Source organism: Euwallacea fornicatus, chromosome 17 (assembly GCF_040115645.1).
Source record: "Euwallacea fornicatus isolate EFF26 chromosome 17, ASM4011564v1, whole genome shotgun sequence".
Lineage (NCBI taxonomy): Eukaryota > Metazoa > Arthropoda > Insecta > Coleoptera > Curculionidae > Euwallacea > Euwallacea fornicatus.
In genome coordinates this window covers 3,412,608-3,430,064 of record NC_089557.1, presented here as the reverse complement: position 1 = coordinate 3,430,064, position 17,457 = coordinate 3,412,608, and the positions used below count along the sequence as shown (strand labels likewise).

The following is a 17,457-nucleotide window of genomic DNA, read 5'->3' as shown; positions in this document are numbered from 1 at the left end:
TTTACGGCATTTTATTTCCAATTTTTAACTCAGGTTTAACATGGAAAACGCCTCATGCAGTAAACAGCGATTATTAAAAATATCTCAAGTAGGTTTTGAAACACCAGAGGGATGTCGTGAATAAGTTCATCTGTTTATATGAAAAATCACGTGCCTAATAGATAATTTCCTGTATGGCAACGTGGTGCGCGACCCCGAAAAATTATAGGTTTATTTTTATTAGTGATTTAAAATCGATCGTTGTTTCGACAATTGCGGAAAAGACAAATCTTAAGTTAGTAATGAGAAAACAAAAAAGAAATATAACTAGTATCCCTTAGTTTTTCTTAATAAAAATTAAATATCTCCTTGTCATTTTTAGGAACAATTTGGAAAGCCCTTAAACTGAGTTGATAGTTTCTGATTTCTTTTTAAGTAATAAAAGTAAAAATTCCTAATTTTAGTGGTGTGTTATAGGCCTCCAATTGCAATTTAGATTAAAAAAATAAAAATTTGAATTGAAAAAACAATGAATTTTTTATATTCAAAATCATTACGTATGTAATTAGTTACAAATCATTTTATGAAGCTTTTTTAAAAGTCTTTCAGAGCAGAAATAATCACTTGCAATAAGACTTAAGAATAAATTTTATCCAATCATAGTCCTTTTCCTTCCCCTAGATCGTACTTCCTCAAACTTGTCCAACACCTCCTTAAATCCCCCTTTATAACCTTCTTTATAACCCTCTAATATCTTGGGGAATATTTTATCAGCAACCACATGGGTGCTCAACAAAGCCCTTTCTAACACATACAAATCAACTCCCTTGTCCTCAGCACTAGGGTCAATATGTGCCAGCCCAAAATCAATGAACACTAACTTCAACTCTTTCAAATCACTGAAATCATCCTTATTGTGCTTGTTCACAAGTAACATATTTGAAGATGTTAAATCACCATGTATAATGCTACCTGCATGCATTTTTCCCAAAGTGTTTCCTATTATTGCAGACAAGTCTAGTAAGATATTCAAATCTGTCTGTTCAATGAAGTCTTTTAAAACTATGTTATGAATGAAATGTTCCATAAAAATTGTCCTTCGATCAAAATCCACAAAGAAGATCATAGGTGTGGAAACTCCTATGGTTTTACATCGAACAATTGCCTTGGTTTCGGCTTTAATACGTTCTTTTGTCATGATTTCATCCAAATGTTTGTGCCTGTATTTTTTTGGAAAACGCTCCTTTGCAATGGTCGGTTTGCCTAAGTATGTTCCTTGGTATAGTCGCGCCTCAGCTCCTTGTTTAATTAGTGTAAATCCTTCCATAGCCAAATTAGCGTCAAGGAAAAAGAGAATTAAATTGATGATAAAGTATTGGCAAATGAACTCTGCACTAGCACTGTATTTGGGAGTGAGGACTGAAGAATAGGGAATCTAGGGCCTGGGAATAAGAAGTCCAGAGACTGTTAATTCAATTAACACAAATTAAAAGAACTATCAGTACTATATAAACTAGCTATCCCTTTATATTTTGATAAAACTGAGTAAAATTAAAATCAGATGATATTTTCATTTGGTTTTGGAAATTTGAGGTTAAGAAACATAGGTGTTTTCCATCTTGGTGTGGGAGTAGAGTAGAAGAATTCCAAAGTATTACTTGTATTCTGTACTGTACTTCCAATTTGTAAATTATAAACTACCTACTCAAGTGTACATTGCTTTATGGAAAAACTCGTTTTTGATTAAGTCTCATTAAATATTAGGCAAAAAAACATATCAAACTTTCTATCATTGTAATTAGATAACAGAGAGCTCTCCAACAAATCAATAATATACATAGCATTCTATTGAAAATTGCGACTTTTACATCGGAACTAAAAACCAGTAGCGATAGAAAAATTCGAGCACGCAGCAAGTCATCCGTGAACAAATCATATAATACAATTTCACTTGAAAATCGAACCCAAGAATGTAGTCAGATTTCAGACCGATGCATTGATCAATCGCAGGTAAGGTCTTTGAAACGGAAAATTTCTGTTATTATTTAACGCAAAAATGCGAGATATTGATCGGTAAAAAAAGCTTTATTCACACAATAATTAAGATAACACAATTCCGCATTCACAAAATAATCTTTTGTACATATTCTATACAATTCCTTATCAAAAAATACAATTCACGATCACAATCGGAGCCTTTTCGGCGGGTATATACTTGGGTTAACATCAATCCTCTTAAAAAGTCAATAAATATCCCATGCTGGATAAATTCGTTTTCAGCAATTTTGCACTTCTAAACTAAAATCAAGATAATAAAATAAACAATGAAGATCGCTTTTAAATCGACTAGTAGTTAATGTTTTCAAGTTAATCATGGACGTTATAAGATAGGCACATAATATATTCATGTACATACATAAAACAGATTGTTTGAGCTACAGCAAAGTAAATAAATATATAAGCAGGCAATTCCAAACGAACGCATGTGTGTGTTTGTGTGTGGGTATATGTATTCCTTAATCCTATAAATATTCAATTACCCTGGCTACAGTCGCTAAGTTAGTCAATAGAAGATGCGAAACGGTTCAATAAATAAAAATATCTACATGGTACGAATATTCTCTAAGATACGACCTATTTCCCCGCGGCTTTTTGGATCGGAGTTAACATCAATCCCTTTGCAAGCATTTGTTCCTCTAAGTCTTTGTCCTCATGCGAGTATCTATACAGAATTCATTACTGAAACGTCATTTAAATGCACCTCGTCTCACCTTAGCCTATCCTCTTCTAGGACGGCTATTAGAGTGTCGCGTTTCGCCACTATGTCCATCATCTCACTGATAATGCTCTGTTCAATACTCAGGTCCTCTTCAGTTTTTTTCTCACCTGTAATTAAAATATTAATCACCCTATTATGAATTCAGGAGAAAAGGGAACTCCTACTGGTATCAAGCCTCTCGCGTAGCTCTAACTGAAGTCTTGAATGTCGATCCTCGAGTTCTAACTCCTGAGCCCTGACCATAAGTTCTTTCTCGTACCTCCTTAATTCACTGCGGTCTCTCATTAAATCGAACCATTCCTGAGCAAAATTATACATTAATTTAGCTTAAAAAAGAGCCCATTGAAAATACCTGTAACAGCTCGCTTTCATCCTTAACACCCTGCTCGCCGTCTTCGCCCCTCAGCGCCTTCTCGACTTCCACGCCTCTCTGCTCCAATTCCCGAGTTTTTACTTCGGTTTCCTCGAGTTTTCTTTGGATTTCTTGAGCCATTCTATGCCTGAAATTTTACTAATGATAATCAAGAGAAAGTTTTTGTTTTAAGATTTCTTTACCGCTTTAACTGAGCTTGTCTGGATAGTCTCCTAGACTTGCCACTTCTCTTGCCAGATGTAGGTATATCGGTAGTGCCCATCGATTGGTCTAAAGTGTCGCAGGAGCTTCTATCTTGGAATTTGCCGTCCGGCATTTCCCCGTCGCTGCTTTCATCTAAAAGGATCTTTAAATCCTAAGTTGGTGATTTTTACAACGAAATTTTACCTGTGGCTTTTAACGTGTAGTTTAGCGGCAATGGTGGAATTGGAGGAGGAGTTACTTCCTGTCTTTTTACGTCCAGTTCTGAGCTGCATTTGCGGGGTTTTGGTTCCTCTATCACAGCTTCCTACGAACGGGATTATATTGCGTTTTCACCTTTTTATATGTTGCCAAATCCCAAACAAACATTCTCGGTTACATCAAAGGACAAACATTATTTCACAGTACACATATACGAGCAATTGCGGTAACACCGATACAACGATTTTGAAATTTTGGGAAATTGACTTTCCACAAATCGGGCTTCAAGCCTTGGTAAATATATTACTAAAATCCACATATGGCATTATACAAAACTGAATTAATTATTAAATACTTTATGTTAGTAAAACTCCAACACAACAAGTGCCTACGAAAATTAACATAAAAAAATCTAAATAAGTGCAGATTGGTGCAACAACACTAAACACACTTTTGCATCCATCAAACAACAAACGGTAATACCACAAACTTAAAAGATGCATTCTTACGTGTTTGCATAAGTCCAAACTCGTAAAGGACTGAAATCAGAATATAAAATCACTATAAGAATTGCTTAAAAATGAAAAAAAAATACATTAAAAATTTAAAGGGCTTCGTGAGACAGTTTAAAAGTGTTGAGAGTTCAATTCATTGCAACCGAACAATTGTGTTGTGTTCAAGGAGCCCATAAATGTAGGACTCCATTAAACATATAAAGTTTCAGTACGCCAATCAGCAGTTCCAAATTAATATTTTTAGTCCGCCGTGTACGGGGTCCTAAATTCGACTTTCAATGTGGGAATCTCGGCGATCGGTAGAGATACAGGGTCTGTTAAATGGGGGAAGATCTCCATTTACTAGGCCAATTTCGTTCTTATATGCGACCGTTTTTGTTTAAAGTCGCGACAGTTTCATACGCGAAATCTGATAAACTATGGGAAATTTGTGCCCAGAAAAGTAATTTCGTCATTCTACCGCTATGTACATTTATAGACTTCTTAATTTTTTTTCTTCTCGCTTATATCACTCAAATTTGCTTCATACTAACAAATGAAAACTCACCTTTGACATCGCCTTCGATTTTGGCGACAATTTTGCAAACAATCCCTTCCCCCCAGTACTGGACGGACTCTTCTTAGTAAAAATCCCTGCAATCAATTTGGTGATGCTCTTCCTTCTCTCCCGGTCTTTGCTCTTCTTCTTGGGCTTCTCGCTGGTGTCCAGCAAATTTGGATCCGACTTGCAAATCTGTTTCTCACATTCAATTTCCTTTGACTTCGTAACGCTCAAATTTTTCGGTATTTCCGAAATAGATTTGGGCCTCAGCGACAAATTGTTGTTCTCCGAAATCTTCAAACTACCGTCTGAGTCCCCGCTTTTGGCTCTTCTGAACGAGTTATTGCGCTTCTTGGTGAGAGTGTCATTGGAGTAGAGGAGAGAATTGCGTCTTTCAGTGTTGAGCACCAGAGATTCGATGCTTTCCTGTACGTGCAGATTAGGCTTCTTACCGACTTTTTCCCGCAATTTATTGATCTTGTCTTCAGGGCTCAGTCCCAGGTCTTCATTTGACAATAATCTAGCTCTAGCCCTTGCAGTTTCTTTCATTTTTTCTGTAGTTTTTGCAACATCCGAAGGCCGGTTGTATCGGGGAGGTGCTTTGGGTGCATCTCCAAATAGGTTTTTCCTAATGTCAGGCATACTGAAATTCTCAGGGTTGGTTAAAGGAGTTGCTGGCAGTTTTCTAACGTCAGTTAAAGTGGAAAATACGCTCAATGGTCTGTTTAAGTTTTGCTTTGCGGTGTAATCGCTCATCGGAGTAGAGAATTTATCGTTGGAATTTAATTGGACTGAGTTGGAGAGTAAATCTGGAGTGGCATAATTACTGGAGGAATTGGGGCTATTTTTTTCAAGGGAGGAACTAGACTTTTGTAGGTTGTAAGGTCTGCTCGGACTTAAATTCCCGATATTGCTCCTATTGCGCTTCTTACGTTCCAAACTCTTATTCTCGGCTTTCATTTTGTTCATAACCATCTCTTCTATTAACTTCTTATTAACATCCCTCTCTTTCTTTATGTCCTCCTTCTTATAAATTACATCAGGCCGCACTACCGGACTCAAATTCAAAGTTATTTCCTTCGCAGGACTTTGCCTATCTTTTTCTTCCTGGATCAAATCTGGTTTTTGTGGAGAATCTGATTTACTCTTCCTGCGAGATTTCCTGATGTCAATTGAATCTCTGGCATTGCCAAACTCCACTTTAGATTGCAGTCGCTGACAGTGTTCTTCGTATTGTAAATTGTTCTCAATGTTTTCTTTTTGGTCTTTAATTAGTGCCTGTTCAGCTTTGACTTTCGCCAGCTTCTCTTCTAAACGCTGCTTCTGCAGGTTTTCTAGTTTAGCTGATGGCTTGATTTCTGTGATATTTTTAACTGTAGAGTCGCTGCAGGTGTTTTCTTCGGTAGTAGTGCCAGTCTCCACTATAATCAAACTATCCTCTTCATGATCTGTTAAAGCCTGCTTTTGCTTTAACCGCTCTAAGTCTGCGGGTTTTAAGTCGATAATTTCCCCTCCGAAGGAGTCTTTGACTACCTCGCAATAGCCGGTGTTCAGTGCAACTTCCTTCTTAGTCTTTGACTCGCTAATAAGGTTCAAACTGTCCTCTTCTTCGTTCTTGAAGAGAATATAACCATTTTGACTATCAGCAACGCCATCTTCACTGCTCGTCTCTGTGCCAGTGTCCATGTACTCAATATGATCCAAATTGCCACTGAGAGCGCTATTCATGGCTTCAGTGAGAATAGTCTTTATCGCCATTTCCTTAGGGCCTTTACCGCATATATGGTGGTTTATGGCTTCCTCAAACTCACTCAATTGGGCAATTTTTATGGTTTTCCTCTTCTCGGAACTGAGGTCCAGCTCAATACTATCAGAGGCGTTTTCCTCACGTGCCCAGTCGGAGAGTTCCGTCTCTGTGAGGGCCGTGGTGGCTTCTGGAGAGCTTTTGCCACTAATAGTTTTGTTGTCCTCTGGGGAATCTTCTTTGTGGAGCTTCACATGTAACGCCTTATGAATCTCCGGTAAAACGCTTTCTAGATTCGGTAATGATTTTGGTTGGTTTAAAGATTTTTTTTCAGTTGTGATGCTTTTGGTTTGTTCTCCTGAAGGGGCGGTCACTGGCACCAGCGAATCTAGGGCCATATCCTCTTTGTCACTACTCTCTTTGGCTGAATGCACTTCAACTCTGGGGATATCAAAACTTGGGGCTTTTTCGCTTGCAGATTCCGATAAAGACAAGCTATCGGAAGATTGGCTATTATTCTGTTTTGACCAGTCAATTGAGGGCACTGCAATAGAAGCTTCATGTGCAGGACTGCGCGGCCGGGACTCTGAGCCTTCCTCTTTATTCTCATTAATGATCGTGATGGTAATATCAGGAGGCGGCAATTCGGGTTTTGCCTCCACAGTTTTTCCACTCAAAACAAACCCCCCTTGCGGGGACACTGGCGAGTGTCTCTCGTCTAGTTTATTGCAAAACACCTGCATGCCGGGGCTGACTTCTGGTGCTGGCTTCAGCAGCTTCTGACAGTCAGAAATGGTGTTCTGAAAGCTCTTAAACTTAGTGTCAAGCGTGGAAGCGCTGCCGCTCTTCTGTATGCTATTTGTGCCACTTTCACCAAGCAAATATTTCTTTTTCAACTCTAAAGATACTTTCGCGGCTATGCCCCCGGTGCTCTGCGTGCGATTCAAAGCGTATCCCTCAGTTCTAGCCAAGAGCGGTGCGGGTTTTTTGAATGTCAGTGTGGAAGGTACCAAAGGGCTGAGCTTAAGCTCGATATTTGGGTTAGTTTTCTCAGTTTTTCTACCATTGCGCGGTTGCTCAATGTAACCTGCCGTCACCTGCAATCGTTTCGGATAGTGAGATTTGCGACTACCCCGCGTTTTGGTCACAAATATGTCGCCGAGGGGTATGGAGGGCAGTTCGCGAGTGGGTGTAGGGTCATCCTGGGCGAATTCTGAGTCTGTCGAGATTTCCGTGGCGGAGTTGTGGATCTCGCTGGACGAGTCCGAGCTGGATTCGCCAGAAACCATCTGAAAATTTAAAGATATTGTGTGCAATTAATAAATTGGGGAGAGGAGAGGGGATTAGTAACACAAGTTAGATAAAGGGGGAATCAAATTCCCTGGAAAGCGGCAATTATTGAGCATACTGGCACTTTTTGAGGCGTTGAGTGACTACTTGGGCCCGGTTTCTCTGCCTGGGGAATAGTCTACACTTGCGAAGCAGTTCAGGTCACTTGTGCGGTACGAGCAGTTGGTTATCCCTCTTTTACCTTTACGTGGTGCCCCCTATTAAAGTCTGTTGGTAGGATGATGGTTCAGTCAAATCAATAAGAGAACCAAAATTAGAGGCACAAGGGGTCCCCGAAACCAACGAGGTTGGAGATCTTGCAGTGTGAGCTTGCCACTGGGTCGTTTAGTCCGGTTTGAGGTCGGCCTCTAGACTTATTTATCCCAATCGCACCCATTGAACGTACTGGGCAACAGATGGACGGAACTGTTTCGGGTTCCAACCGCAGGGGGGATACAAATTTGTTTTCAGAGTTTACGCGATGTTGCAGAATCATCATAATAACCGCAAAAGAGGCTTAAAATGCCTATACACCGAAGGTTCGAATGAGAAATGTGGGAAACCGGGCCTAATATTTCAACCCTGGAAATTATTCTCTTCACGCGGTATATTAAATATTGAATAGATTCACGAGACAGAATTTTACTGCGAAGCTTGGCAGTATCTCTTTCACAACTGCTATACATATTTATGCCTTGTAAAACGTAATGTTAGAGCCAAAATATGATTACTACATTATCGAAAATAAACGTGCAATTACAAATACAGAGGCAACTGCAAATACACTGTTAATAATCCTGCAATAAAACAACTATTAACTGTTAGGCAACACTCACGTGAGCAATGGATTAAACGCTCGATTAACACATAGAAAAAGGCCACTCACTCTCATATAGTTACCTTCCAACCATTGCTTTAACACGTGACTGTTGAGCCCGCTCGGCACACTCATCATCTCAAAAACTACAAAAATCTTGCATAGTAAATACACCACGTCCAAAACTCATCCAAAAGTGAATTGCATTAACTACTATTGAAAAGGATGGGTATTAAAAGCGCCAGGTTCACTCCCAATTTTTATGGGCAGAATATTTCTGCCTTTTTTTTAAAGCGAGTATAGAAAATTTTGCAAAAAATTAGTCTTCTTTGTTACTGGATGCAGCAGTCTTTGTCCTTGTCCTTCCTGCCGTATTTTGGTGGGAATTTGGACAAGTTTTCACTACTTAGTGATTTAATTGTTGGTTTCTGGGGTCCGGGCACTTCAAAAGATTTCACAACAGCCTTTTGTATGTCCAAATTTCCGGCAGACGTACTTCTGGCACTTAAAGGTTTAGTTATATTTTCTCCTGTATTTTTCTTTCTATTTACTAAAGGAGAGGCAGTGTTAGATCTAGCTCTTTCAGAATTCTCATTGCTCGATTTAAGCTCTTGAGACTTCTGCCTTGAAACCCTAGGGGGAGCTATGGGCAAAGAATGCTTCCTTCGCCGAGGAACTTGGGGTGAGCATGGGACTTCTCTCTTCGACTTATCAAGCTTAGAATAAAGATCTTCATCTTTATTTTGCTCCTTTCCAATGCATAGTGAAAAATTTTGTCCCGGGGAAGTCTCCTTTTTATATGAATTGAGCGAGTATGGCTGCTCCATCTGGGGCTTATGGTCTTCAGAACGAAGCTCTTCCACGTTCTTTTGCTCGCTGGACTTGGAAGGAGTATCAGCGGAGCTGCTTTCAATAGCTTTAGAAAAATCTTGCCCTAGAAGAGCTTCCTCTTTGTACTCGGAGCTGATAGAGCTTTCAGGTAGTTCAACTTTTTCCAGTGATTCCTCAGAAGAGGAATCGGACGAAGACTGTACAGCTCTAGAGAAGTTGTGTGGTCTGGGGCTGACATCGCTAGTGCTCGTGTCTTCAGTCAAAGCTGACATCGCTTCGTTGAAATCTTTCAGTTCCTGCGCGAAGTTTCCAGTTGCAGCTTTAGCTGCCATTTGTTGCTGAAGCTTCAAAAACTCCGGACTGACTTTAGAGGAAACAGAAACATTGACACACCAGTCGCTTTTGCTCTTTCCAAGATCGCCTGTTTTGGGCCCCACGTTTTTACCGATGTTCTCTATAGTTTCGTCAACAAATTTCTCCAAATCTTTCAAGCTTTCTTCAAAGGACTTCCCGTCATTATATTCAGTGTTCAACACTTTTTTCGGCTCTTTCGCTTGATGTTTCACAGGTTTAAATTCTTTGGTCTCCTCAAATTTCTTTATAGTTCCAGCTATGGGTCTAGATTTGGCTTTAACTTCGGGTAATTTCCGCGATTTCTCGCAGGTTTGAAAGTTTCCTAAGGACATTCTTTTTACAACAGGCTTCTCGGGTTTAGGTTCGTCCTCGAGGTCCATGGACTCAAATTTCTTAAGGACATTTTTGACGCTCACTTTATTGACTGCGTCCAAATCAACAGAAGTACGAGTATGCCTCCTGCGATTGCAGCGCAGATCTGTTTTAGATCTGCTGAGGCCGAGTTGAGGCTCAAGTAGACTTTCTTCGCTGCTGCTGTCCTTGGGCACTTCTTTGCCCTTCAAAATAGCCTCGAAGAATGCCACATTGTTCTTCGGTAGTTTGCTGATTACCGAATCAGTTTTTTGTGGCTTTTTCAGCAAAGTTTCCAAATTCTTGTATTTGACATCGCTAACTGATCTATAAACTTTCCTTTCAGGTGTCTGATGATCCAGCTCTTCCATCCACTTAAGTAAATCCTCCACTTTATCGTCAGACTCTTTTTGCAGTTCAATTGTGGGGTGTTCAGTAGTTTTCTGCAATGCTTTAAAAAGGTCTTCAATGCTGCTCGACAATTCTTCCTCTTCCTGGTTTGTTTCAGGCTTGAAGAGATATTTTTGCGGATCTATGGGCTTCTTCAATTCTTCCTCATTAGCTAGCAATTCTTCGATGTAATTATCTAAGTCAGCCAAATCCGAGTCTTTGACTTCGAAATTGAAATCGTTGGTTTTCACTTCTTTTATCTCTTGGTTAGTTTCAGGCAAACTGTTCTGTTTTATCAAGGGAGACCTAGGAGCTTTTGCCTTCGCTACGTTTGCACAAGTCCCCGATCTTGCTAATTTCAAAGGCTTCAAGGGGATTTTGGGAGTTCCAAAATACTTCTTAGTATCCAAAATCTTTGTATTAACTGCCACTTTAGGCTTGATCTCTTTGGGAAGGTTTACCTTACTCGGAGTGCGTCTGATCACTAGAAGTGGTTGTTCTAACTGAAATTTCGGCTTAAACTCCTGGCCAAAGCTCTTGCGGTGCTCTTTAGGAGGTAAAACGAAGTTTCTCTTAACTTTTCCAGAAGCGAGACTATCGGAAGTAGCGCTTTTAGCCAAAGGGCTAGGTTTAGTGGGAGGTTTAGAGTCAGTTTTGGGGGTAGAGAGAGTTAACTTTCCAACTACTACGTTAGGATCGTGCGCACTAGCCCTGTTCATGTTAAAATCCAAGTCGCTCTCTGCACTATTAAATACTTCGGAATTAATAGAGTAATTACTAGAAGATTTGTTTAGGTTTTTGTGGTGATCGTTCAAGATATCGGGGACCGATACGAGAGGTAATAAGTCAAGAGATTTCTTCACCTCAGTGTCCGTGCCCGTGTCCGTTTGGACTACCGGAGGTTCGACTCGCACCTCCTGCTTTCGGAGTTCGCGGGCTCTTATTTCGTCCTCGCCTTCAGTCGCGGTATCCGAGTCCGATTCTGAAATAAATTTCGAAACGTTATTTAGGGAATGTTAAAGGTTGCACGGAATTTATAAATCCGTGAACATTCCAACTGGCTAAAATTTTAGTTTTTTAATAAAAGGTTTTGAAAAGTTTCATGAAATTTGAACAATTAAAAAAAAAAAATTCTAAATTTGTGAAACGTCCAAAAAAGTTACGCACCATCACTGCTATTTTCGTAATAGCTGCTGTGATCAGAGCTGCTATATCCGTCCGACCCCGAATGCCTCCCTTTTCGGTAACTGTTCTTAAGCCTTTCGGCCCACTTCATGGTTCCTTCTTTAGTGATTGGCTGTTCTAGGGCGTCGTCAAAAGCGTCCTCGTCGTCACTGTCAGTATCACTGCACGACAACCCAATAACATTTTGAAGTGTATTAAAACGAAGAAACGTACCTCAAACTGGACGAAGAATCATCGCTATCGTCGAGCTCATTAGCGGAGGCTCCAAAGTTCTTATCCGTCCATTCGTCTTCGTCCATTTGGCTCAGCGCCTCTTCATGATCAGAGGATATGTTTCCAGCGGAAAGGTTTGAAAATTCAATTCTCTCCGGGGTTTGCACTGAAATTCAAAGTTAATGAACATATTTGAAGCAAAACAATTTATACCACACCTCTATCTAACAGATCAACTCCTGCCACTCCAGATAAAACCTTCTTCTGGGGACTTCTCCCCGCTTCTCTTAGACCTAAAGAGAAACGATTTAGGAATTAAAAAAAAAAACAAAAGTAATTTTTTACCTTTTTGGCTAGCCTTTCTAGCCAATTTTGTAGGTCGAGGCAACTCGCCCTGCATTCCATAATGATGGATACAAAAGAACCTATATCCATACTGACCGTCTCTGTCAAACATATACGAGCCAAGACGCAGCTGTGAGTGACAATACTGGCATCTATTAAAAATCCCCTTAAAACTATTTATGTTCACGAATAAAGAAAACATACTTGAAACATCCGTGGTGGAAGAACCTGCCTTCAGCAGATAAGCGCTCCATTAAATACACGCGTTTGCCACAGAAGTGGCAAAACTCTGAGCCGCTTTGCATGGGCAGATTTACAGCTTTAACTTGGATCTATGCACAAGAAAAATTAAGAGACATATTTGCAAACTAAATCTTTGGCTAACTAGGCTTTCTTACAGGTTTTTCCACGGGTTTTTCCTTTTCCTGTGGGGCCTTGCTGGCAAGTCTCTCGGTGATGGATGCAACTTTATTCTGGCCCAATTCCCGGTTGGTGCCCTCTTTGAGCTTCAAGTCTAATTGTTTAATGTTGCGGTCGATGTCTGCGTATTTGGCTAAAAGTAATTGTTAGTATTTATTATAGAAACAGAATTAAAATGGCAAATGCACCATCAGAGCCGTCCTCGGTTTCCAAATGTTTCCTTTCCATTTTGGTCTGTCTTGCCTTGAATTCTTCCCTGCTCCAGCGAGGTACTCGCTCCTTGTCCGCGTTTAAAGTAGAGGGTTTTCCCATTTTGTTTTCTAATATTTTCTTTTCTATTTGTTTTATATTCCAGTCAGAGGTTTCTGAGAAAAAAAATATATAAATAATGGTAAGAAAACAGTAATAGTCGCCAAAATGTCAGTATATTTAGACCACTATATTACCAATCTTTCCAATTGCTCTCATTAAATCTTTGGGTTTCTTCTCTGCCGGTTGTTTGTTACTCCATTTGTCCTCCAAGCTCTTAATTTTTGAGGCGATGTCTTCCTCGGCATTAGTGTTGGCCTGCGGTTTTAAGCCGGGAATTTTGCTATCATGATCCTGCAAAATTAACTTCATAAATACATGTAAAAATACGTCTTCATGGTATGTTAGCAGTTAAAAACACACAGAACTATTTGATTGTATTCAGCTAAGACTCCTCGTTCATCTTTTTTTAAGATGATTTGCAAGTGAACAGGTTTTTGGCCAAATTTGATTCTTCTGCAGTTAATAGGCAAACAAAGTTAAACATCAACATCCACACAACACTCTCCTTACTGGAACGTAAGTGAACTGTTTCTCTAAATCTTTAACTCGGTCTTGGAACTTGGGGGCGGTTTGTCGGTACAAAAATATCGAGTAGTCTTCAAAAGGTTCGGAACTATCGGGCTTGCAGTTAGCATGAAGCATTTGCATGCTCTTTAAGAACTGATCTGTTTGTCGTTGCCGTTGCTGCTTCCTCTTCTGTTGTCTGTCTTGGCGATTTGAGGCTATTTCTGCCAAGGTTTTTTGTCGCTCCTCCTTCAGGACAAAACACAACAATAATACAAAACAGCCGACGTTTGAGGAACTATTTATTTAGAATCTAAATACACTTCAAGATTGTATATACGACCAAAGGTAATCCACACACGAAGTGGAGCGCTCAATGTAGGCTTCGGAGTTTATGTACATGTCAAAGATTAAGAGGAGGGGCACTACTATTATTGCTTCTATGAGAAAAAGGAACCACTTGGAATAGATCTAGAAAATAGGATAGGTTGGTTTGGGTTAGTTGGCTTTGGCTTGGTACGGATGGAGGTTTTTCGGGCTCATTGCTAGGTTTTAAAAGGTACGTCGAACCAGAGCTTTTAACTATTTCACATGACAAGAAAAGGATCAATTTCCTGATTTGCTCATGGTCTTGTGAAGACCAGAATAATAACTGTCAATTAGCAATTGTATTATTAAAAGTTCACCTGGCCAATATCAAATATACAGTAGTGGACAAAATTATAGCGACTTTTAAAAATCGCAAATATTATTTTTAATTTTACAAATGGTGAGCAGTTTACAATGTGTTTTATATATGTTTGACTAAAACATTTATATTGTGGTATGCAATAACATTTTAGACCTGGACAAAACAACTTTATCCGCATTTTTTTTTGCTGGACAAAAATACAGCAACTTTTGGTACTTGAAGATAAAATTTCATTGTGGCACAGATATCTTTAATAGTTTTTTTGCTTAAAATTTATTTACACTTAGTGAACACTCATATTGAAAATGGGTCATAGTGAGACGGTTTCTTCAGAAGTTGCAAATATTATACTCAGACGTCATCAAAATGGGAAAAAAAACAGAGCGAAATAGCTCGAGGTTTGTTATTGAATAAATCTATAGTATCGTGAATAATTAAAAGATATGGAGAAACGGGATCATTAAAATCTAAAAAAAATACTGGGCGGCCGAAAAAAATAAATAAATAAAAAGCGAATCATGAAGCGATCATTGTGAGATAAAGTAAATGAATTTTTGAAGTCAATGCAAATCTTGAACGAAATATCTACGTCTGGTCAACTAAATTTTAATTCAAGAACAGTGAGAAGGAGGCTCGTGGATGACGGACTATTTAGACGCCGACCAGCAAAAAGGCCACTGCTTTCAAAGAAAAATATTGAGGTTCCGATTGAAATTTGCTAAGCAGCATCGTGACTAAAAACTTGAGCAATTGAAAAATGTAGTCTTCAGTGAGGAATCGATATTTAATTTGTTTACCAGTGTTACACATTTTTTATGTACTCCATGGGTAAAGCTTGAATGAAAAATGTGCTTTGCATACTGTGAAACATGGTGGTGGCTCTACACAAATTTGGGGCTGTTTTTCCGGCCATGGCATGGACCAACTTTATAAAATTAATGGGATTATGGACAGATTTGTATATAAAGATATTTTGCAGACCCAATTGATTTCTTACGTGGACGAAAAAATGGCTTTGCACTCTATATTCCAGCAGGACAATGACCCGAAGCACACTTCCAAACTTATAAAAAACTTTTTAAGGGAAGAACAAGTTACTGTATTATCTCGGCCTTCGCATGCGCCCAACTTAAACCCTATAGAAAACACGTGGACTTAGATAAATTCTAAAATCCCCTCTAAAAATTACTCGAAATTGAATAAGGTTTTTAGTGCCCTTCAAAAAGCTTGGAACGCGATCGATAAACAGTAAATTACCTATTTGTTACTTTCGATGCCAAAAAGATTTGACGAGTTTATCAGGGAAAAGCAAAATTACTCTAAATACTATTATAATATTGCAACATAATTTGTTAAATATCTTGCTTAAAAAGGATTTTTTTAAATTTATTTTTTAGAGTTGTTTTATTTTTGTCCAGAGGTAAAAAGGTTTTAATTTTTTATATTTTCTCGTGCTGATTAACTGGAGTTATATTTTTACTATTATATAGGTGTCACCGTGAAAACCCTTTACAAACATAAATTAAAATAAATTATTAATTTCGGAAAAATATTTTAAAAAATTTTTAAAGTTGCTATAATTTTGGTCATTACTGTACACATTTGTTTCTAAGGCCCCATGTGCAAGAATTTTGCTCAAAATTGAAACTGCTTCATCTCATGGCGCTTTAAATTGCGGTACACTCTTGCAGGCAATGAAAAATACTTACAACACTGGGTCCTACCCTTTCCATCGTCCTTCGCTTCCTCTGTTTTCGGTCTATGCTACAGGGTTTGGGAACCATGATGTCATTGTGCCGTTTATGACGGCTGGACGGCCTTGAAGGCTGATTGTTGCTTGGGATGAGAGAGGGCTGATGGTTGCTGGTTTTTATGGACTTTAGGAAAAATTCACCGCGTTTATTGCTCTCCGGCAACTCCTGCAAGAAACTCGATGGTAAAAAATATCCCAACAAAGAAGGCAATAAGAATGAGAGGGACCTACTGACTCCTCTCCATTGATAATAACAGGTAAATTGGCTGCAGGAGCAAAGATAGACTTCATTTTAACGTGGCTGACTTTCGACTCAGGGTCAACTCTGGTTTTCACTTGGGTGAAAGAAGGCCGTTTGCCTTCCTTTAAACACCGTACTAATTCAATCAGGTTCTCTTGTGAGGACTGAGACACGCCTTCGCATTTCACAACGGCTCTCCTCTCTTCGACTTTCACGTTATCGTAAGTATCTCTCCTCCTCACCTGAGGCCTCATCACAGAGGCAACATCTACGGCCAAGATGTGAGTAATCAACTGAGAATTACCCAAACTTTCTTCTCCCAACCCAGAATATTCGTAAAATACAAACCGCTCGCCCTTTGGGACCTTTCTTTCTTTCGTCCACTTTAAACTCGTATTGATTCATCCACTTCTGAACTCGTGTATACGTTTGAGGGCTACCTAATTTCTTGCGGGAACCCCTTGTTGTGGCCTCCAATTCGCTATTAAACACTGAAATTTATGCTTTCTCGAGTTATTGGAGATTCCTTTGCGAAAATTTGATCTTCAAGAGATATTAAAAGTGGACTTTTCCTGGCTATTTTCATGCTCAGTTTGGATTTACCTTTATGTGTAATATTTGATGTTGGCACATTTGCGTAAGATTTTTCCGATTAAATACTTACGTGCGTTCCTCCTCTTCTCAAGAGTTCTCAAATCTGGCAGTCTTCGCTTTTCTAAAATGGGACACAGGACGCTTCTGACGTTATCCGGGTAAGAACTTACGTTTTTTTTAATTAAATTTTCTTTGTTCTCAAAAAATTGCTTTAATTTCTTGCTTCTTAAACCCGATTCATATCGTTTGAAGTTGCAGAAATTAAGAGGCTTAAAGACGGTTTCGCTACCTTAGCCGAAAACCATCAACCTGTTTCTACAGTCTTTACTCGCGATCTTCTGTGGCGTGTTAAGCTGAGAGGAAACAATTCCTTTAGAGGTGATTTTAACCAAATTACAAGAAGACTTGTATTCAACAATCTCGCAGGTAATTTGGTTGCTGTCGGATTTGTGAATAACTTCGATGTTTACCAATGTAGTCCTCGATGTGTGTGACTCTTGAGAGCACGAATTGTTTCCACTAATGTCTTGAAGATCTTTGCTCCTTGCAAAATTGACCGGTACTTTCTCAGAGGATAACAGATGCGTTCTGCTTGTTAATCGGGAGTGAACGGGTGGCGATAACTTTTTTTTGGTCAAGACCATGTCGAGCTGTTGCTTTTTAAGTAGGAGTCGTTTTCGGATATTTTGCAAAGGGCTACAGTTCTTCGTGCCAAATATAGTGTCAATGCTAGGTTCCACAGGTTTGAAATTCGGAATCGAAACTGTCAAGGGCTCAGAAGCAGGAGGTTAGGT

At 39.2% G+C, this 17,457-nt stretch overlaps 2 protein-coding genes across 3 annotated transcripts in view; both read right to left on the bottom strand.

Moving 5' to 3' along the window:
- Positions 1-497: 497 nt before the first annotated feature.
- Prpk (TP53 regulating kinase) lies at positions 498-1,590 on the bottom strand. The gene has a single exon (XM_066291748.1). It carries the CDS (start codon positions 1,304-1,306, stop codon positions 629-631), a length of 678 nt encoding a protein of 225 aa, XP_066147845.1. The 5' UTR covers positions 1,307-1,590; the 3' UTR covers positions 498-628.
- A 455-nt stretch (positions 1,591-2,045) lies between these two features.
- Mical (Molecule interacting with CasL) overlaps positions 2,046-17,457 on the bottom strand; it is a 41,625-nt gene continuing 26,213 nt past the window's right edge. Inside the window, exons 13-31 of one of the 2 annotated variants that reach the window (XM_066292316.1) lie at positions 15,785-15,994; positions 13,391-13,633; positions 13,015-13,171; positions 12,757-12,933; positions 12,547-12,701; positions 12,353-12,480; positions 12,149-12,300; positions 12,022-12,096; positions 11,804-11,969; positions 11,573-11,751; positions 11,269-11,387; positions 4,596-7,622; positions 4,043-4,072; positions 3,519-3,639; positions 3,314-3,467; positions 3,111-3,258; positions 2,923-3,058; positions 2,751-2,865; positions 2,046-2,701 (exon numbers count right to left, since the gene is read on the bottom strand). In XM_066292316.1, the coding sequence (XP_066148413.1) occupies positions 2,614-2,701; positions 2,751-2,865; positions 2,923-3,058; positions 3,111-3,258; positions 3,314-3,467; positions 3,519-3,639; positions 4,043-4,072; positions 4,596-7,622; positions 11,269-11,387; positions 11,573-11,751; positions 11,804-11,969; positions 12,022-12,096; positions 12,149-12,300; positions 12,353-12,480; positions 12,547-12,701; positions 12,757-12,933; positions 13,015-13,171; positions 13,391-13,633; positions 15,785-15,994 (5,580 nt within the window). In that variant the 3' untranslated portion in view covers positions 2,046-2,613. The remainder of the gene's footprint in view (positions 2,702-2,750; positions 2,866-2,922; positions 3,059-3,110; positions 3,259-3,313; positions 3,468-3,518; positions 3,640-4,042; positions 4,073-4,595; positions 7,623-11,268; positions 11,388-11,572; positions 11,752-11,803; positions 11,970-12,021; positions 12,097-12,148; positions 12,301-12,352; positions 12,481-12,546; positions 12,702-12,756; positions 12,934-13,014; positions 13,172-13,390; positions 13,634-15,784; positions 15,995-17,457) is intronic. The other variant, XM_066292317.1, reaches the window with a different exon arrangement.